The 5023-nt window shown below is 59.4% G+C and overlaps 1 protein-coding gene across 5 annotated transcripts in view; it reads right to left on the reverse strand.

Moving 5' to 3' along the window:
- KIF1A (kinesin family member 1A) overlaps positions 1–5023 on the reverse strand; it is a 115375-nt gene that overhangs the window by 11080 nt on the left and 99272 nt on the right. For all 5 annotated transcript variants that reach the window (XM_026449061.2, XM_026449056.1, XM_026449060.2 and 2 more), the window contains 2 exons: positions 2794–2908; positions 918–1051 (listed from right to left, as the gene is read on the reverse strand). In XM_026449061.2, the coding sequence (XP_026304846.1) occupies positions 918–1051; positions 2794–2908 (249 nt within the window). The remainder of the gene's footprint in view (positions 1–917; positions 1052–2793; positions 2909–5023) is intronic.

The following is a 5023-nucleotide window of genomic DNA, read 5'->3' on the forward strand; positions in this document are numbered from 1 at the left end:
TACCCCACAGAGCAGCCCCATACCCCACAGAGCAGCCCCGTACCCCGCAGTGCAGCCCTGTACCCCGCAGAGCAGCCCCACTGTGCCCAGGACAGATTCTGAGAGCACCACGGTCACCCTCCCAGAGACAGGTCGGTGGTACCGCACAATTACTGAGTGACCTCCAGAATGACCAGTCAGCCCTCGAGGACACTGGGTCCTGACCCCCAAGCTTTTTCCTCCCGGCTGTGCCCAGTGTGAACCTGGATACCAGGTCCCTGTGGCAGACCACGGGGAGACCCACTGAAGGTAGCCATGGGTGCCCGGTAGCCTCGGCGGCCCTGCTGTCAGGGCCCTGACATTCCGGCTCATTCTCCCCCACCCCCAAGAGTGCAAGGATGTGGTCAGCACGCAAGCACGGCTGGTCCCGGTGTTTGGTTTCTGGCTCCCCAAGGTGCCAACAGCCTCCAAGAAGAGCCGCCCAGCACGTTCTGTGGGAAGCTCTGTCCAGAGCCCCCTTCCAGGCACCGCCCACGTATCCAGCTTCTCCTTCAGTGCCTTGTGGGCAGTCCCATGGCACAGGTCCCTGTGGTCCCCAGGGAAGACGGTCATCGGCAGTGGGGCACGGTGTGGCCCCAGGATCACCCACTGCGGAGGTTGCAGTGAGACTGCCTGCCCCTCCTCCCGTCCCCCGTAGGCTGGCCCTCAAGTCCCTCATACTGGTGTCGGTGTACCCTGCAGGAACCATGGCCTCCACAGAGTCTCCATCTGGGGTGAGCAGGAGGGGACTGAGCACAGGGAGCCAGCCAGGAGTGTGGCCGGGCCTCGCACAGGGTGAGCTGCCGGGTGGCCCAAGGACCGCCGCCGGGCAGAGCCCCGCGTGGCCTGCACCGAGACCAGGGTGGGAGTCCCTGTGGCCCTCACCCCTAGGGGCTTACCTCTCCGAGGCCCGAAGGCTCCCACTGCCAAAGAGGTTGCGGATGGAGCGTGAGGCTGGCAGCTTGGCATCGCGGGAATAGAAGACCATGCAGAAGTCCTTGGTGATGACGGCTGGCTGGGTGCAGTTCTCCATCTGAGATAGACAGGGGGCAGGGCTCAGGCACAAGGACACCCCAAGTGCCCAGGTGCCCTTCCAGTCTTCTCCTGGGGCACAATGCCCAGCACCAATGGGCAGCCCCAGGCCCTTCCCAGGGTCTCAGGTGTGGCCTGGACCCAGGCAGGAGAAAGTCTCTGCTCCTGCCCTCGAGTCAAAGCCCACTGGGTACAGGCAGCCACAGCCCCGTCCACGCCTGGGCTACATGAGGGACTGGTCTCCACGTGTGGGAACCCCAAGGGTCCCAGGCACAGGCTCACTGCTCGGGCCTCAGCTGCCTCACCATCAAATTGGGGCAACACAGGCCGGGCACAGTGGCTCAAGCCTGTAATCCCAGCACTTTGGGAGGCCGAGACGGGCAGATCATGAGGTCAGGAGATCGAGACCATCCTGGCTAACACAGTGAAACCCCATCTCTACTAAAAAATACAAAAAAACTAGCCGGGTGAGGTGGCGGGCGCCTGTAGTCCCAGCTACTCGGGAGGCTGAGGCAGGAGAATGGCGTGAACCCGGGAGGCGGAGCTTGCAGTGAGCTGAGATCCGGCCACTGCACTCCAGCCTGGGCGACAGAGCGAGACTCCGTCTCAAAAAAAACAAAACAAAACAAACAAAAAAATTGGGGCGACACCCTCCCCGACCCTGGAATGTCTGTGAGGATCAAACCGGGTCTTGTTTGAACACAAGCATTTTAACTCAAACACCACAGAAAACGACTTCCTGGTGGATGACACGCTAACTGCTCAACAGCTGGGCCCTGTGTCTTCCTGAAGCGGGGGCAGTTGCTGTGCGCAGCTAAAGAGTCCCGAGCACTCGCTGGGAAGAGCTCTGCCAACATCTCCTCAGCGCAACCTCACCACCGTCCGGTGAGATGGTCACGCCATCCCCATGTGAAGCCAGAATAATTTGGCTCTAACTAAGGAGAGGGGACGTGCTTGCAGATGCCCCCACCCACTGCTCCCCACCCCCCCTCTCCCTCACTACTCTGACTAGCAAGAAACACCCACACTTCCAGCTGCCTCTTGCACTTGGAAGGGAGGCCACAGCCCAGGTCTGGCCACGGCCTGTGGACTGCAGACTCCTGGGGGGCCGTGGGGATGGGATACTTCTGTTTCTGTGCCGCCTGGAACGCAGACACAATGTCTGGTGGTGCTGCAGCCATCTTGCATCCCAAGGACAACACCCACACACTAAGTTTAGCAGAGTGAGTTAACTGCCATTCAAAGCACACAGAGACCGGGCGTGGTGGCTCATGCCTGTAATCCCAGCACTTTGGGAGGCTGAGGTGGGTGGATCACCTGAGGTCCGGAGTTTGAGAACAAACTGGCCAACATGGCAAAATCCCATCTCTACTAAAAATTCAAACATTAGCCGGGCGTGGTGGCGGGCACTTGTAATCCCAGCTACTTGGGAGGCTGAGGCAGGAGAATCGCTTGAACCCGGGAAGAGGAGGTTGCAGTGAAACTGCGCCATTGCACTCCAGCCTGGGCGACAAGAGTGAGACTCTGTCTCAAAAAAAAAAAAAAAAAAAAAAAATGCACATAGATTTATGTATTCAACCTTGTAGTCCAGTTTTTCTTTTTCCAAAAAGGTACACGAATTTAACCCAGGAACTTGAGAACTTGAGAAGTCGTCTGGGTCATCTGGGGTTGTCCAGAGCTTACAAGAACCTCAAGCTTCGGGTCTGGGTGGTTTTGGTGGAATGCCCGGCATGGGTGCCTTGCCTCGATATAAGCAGAGAGCGTCATGTAGATTTTCTCTCGGTAAGGGGTGACCCGGTTCAGCAGGAGAGAGTTGTGCATGGAGCTGTCCCACGCAGCCTCAAATTGGTAAAAGGTCCTGAAAGGAAGCAGAGATGAAGTAGAAGTTGATGGCATGGGGGCTGCTCTCAGCCACGTCGGGGACATGCAGACAGACAGAGTGACAGACGTGGGGCAGCCGCAAGGGAGCGGCCGGGGGCACAGGCTGGAAGCCCAGGCGGCGGTACCAGGAAAGACGGCTCCCTCCTTACTCAGGACCCAGAGAGTAGGGTCTCTTAGACGCCCTGATGGAAGCAAGCCCAGCATTTTCCCAGCTCCAGCACAAATGGTGCCCCAGCTGTCACGCGGAGGCTGGAAGGAAAGGAGGCGGCAGGGAATGAGAACAAGAAGGGCAGAGAGGGAAGGGAAGAGGGAGGCAGGACAGGGAGCTGGGACGTGGGGAACACAGGGAAGAGAGAGGGGAGGGCAGGAGGAGAGGACTCGGGCAGAGAAGAGAGGAAGGACAGAGGCAGGGAGGGAGAAGGCAGAGCTTGCACCGGGCCCACCCCAGCCTCAGTCTGAGTAAGGAGGCACCACCATCTCTCCCTGGACCTGAAGGGGACCTGCCCGGGTTTGACAAAAACCTCCATGGTCCATCTCCTCTGACAATGGACTCACCCTTGGTCCATCGGGCAGAGGACAGCCCCGGGGGGAGGATGCTTGGCATGGAGGCAGGGCGGCTGCCGCGAGGCCGTGTGCAAGAGTGTCTGTCTGTTAGCACACGGGAGACAGCAGCGGCCTCGCTGTGTCCCTGATCTCCAACCTGGAGTTACAGTGAGCACAGCCTGAGCCAGCTGCCTGCTAACCCTGTCCCAGGGTGGCTCAGGGCCAACCCCAGGGGCCTGGGATTTTACATCCCCATGGGATTGAACTGCATTCCGCAAACGCCTTGGGTGCCCTCTACTCCGGAACAGGGTTTTCTGTCACGTGAGAGTTCCTGTTTGCAGCCCTCTGGATGGCGGAGTGACTGAACTCCTTCCTCAGGCCTGGTGCTCACAGGGAGGACTGGTCACAGCCAAGGTGGACAATTTGCCTGAATCCAGAGTGTGGCCACTCTGCAGACCCTGAGCAGCAGGTTCAGCTCCCCCACCCCGCCACCCGCCCAGCCTCGCCCAGCTCCCCTCCAAGCATCCTCACAAGGACACAGTTCAGAGACATCGACACACACAGCTGGGCGGCCACACAGGCTCCAAGGCGGCCGGGCCCCTCCAGAGACCGCGGTGGAGCCCAGGTGGCACCAGGCTGCCCTGTCTACTACACAGCATGGTCTGGGATGCAGGGCATGGGTCTCACAAGTCGGGGGTGTGGAAGGAAGCAGGGACCAGGGAGGGCTGCTGTCGGACACATGTCATGGAGGAGCAATCCCGGGAAAGTGAGGACAGTGGGTGGTCAGAGAAAGGGCATAGAAGCAGGCAGACGCCGAGGAGAAAGGAACTCGGAAGAGCAGAAGAGGACAGACCAAGCAAGGGTGGAAGAGAAAAGTGAGCTGTACCTAGTGTCATTTCCCAATGAAACGCTAAAGGTGGAGGCAGCCAGGACACACACGTACACACACAGAAGAAATGGAGACGTCAGAACAAGCACCAGCACAAGACCCAGGGCAGAAAACTTAGGAGCTCTGTAGGCACACGCTGGGTCTCACGGCCCCCAAGCTCTCGCTGCACACAGGGCTGGGGTGCAAGCCCCACGTGGGGCCCCTGGCCCTGGCCCTGCAGACACCCCCTTCCCTGGGGTCTGCAGTGAGAGCCTTGCGTCTGTCCTCAGTCGGACCAGGTGGATGCCTGGGAGCCAGGACAAAGGCCTGGAGGGATTTGCTCCTCTCCTGGAACATTGCGGGATCCTGTGGAGGGTCTGGGCTGCAGGCCAGGGCTGGAGCCACTGCAGCCTGGCCCGGAACAAGCGCCTCAGACTGCCTGGAACACCACAGAGCCACTTCGCAGCTGCATGGCCTCAGGATGTCACCAACAGCTCTGTGCCCCATTTCCTTGCAAGTACCATGGGGCAGTAATTGCCCCTACCTCAAGATGTCTTGCAGATTAAATGAGCTAATACTTGAGCACAATGAGAACACAACCTGGAGCTGGTACACGTCAGCATCACGATCTTCACTATCTGGTACACGCCAGCATCGCTATCTGGTACACGTCAGCATCGC

Source organism: Piliocolobus tephrosceles, chromosome 11 (assembly GCF_002776525.5).
Source record: "Piliocolobus tephrosceles isolate RC106 chromosome 11, ASM277652v3, whole genome shotgun sequence".
Classification (NCBI taxonomy): domain Eukaryota; kingdom Metazoa; phylum Chordata; class Mammalia; order Primates; family Cercopithecidae; genus Piliocolobus; species Piliocolobus tephrosceles.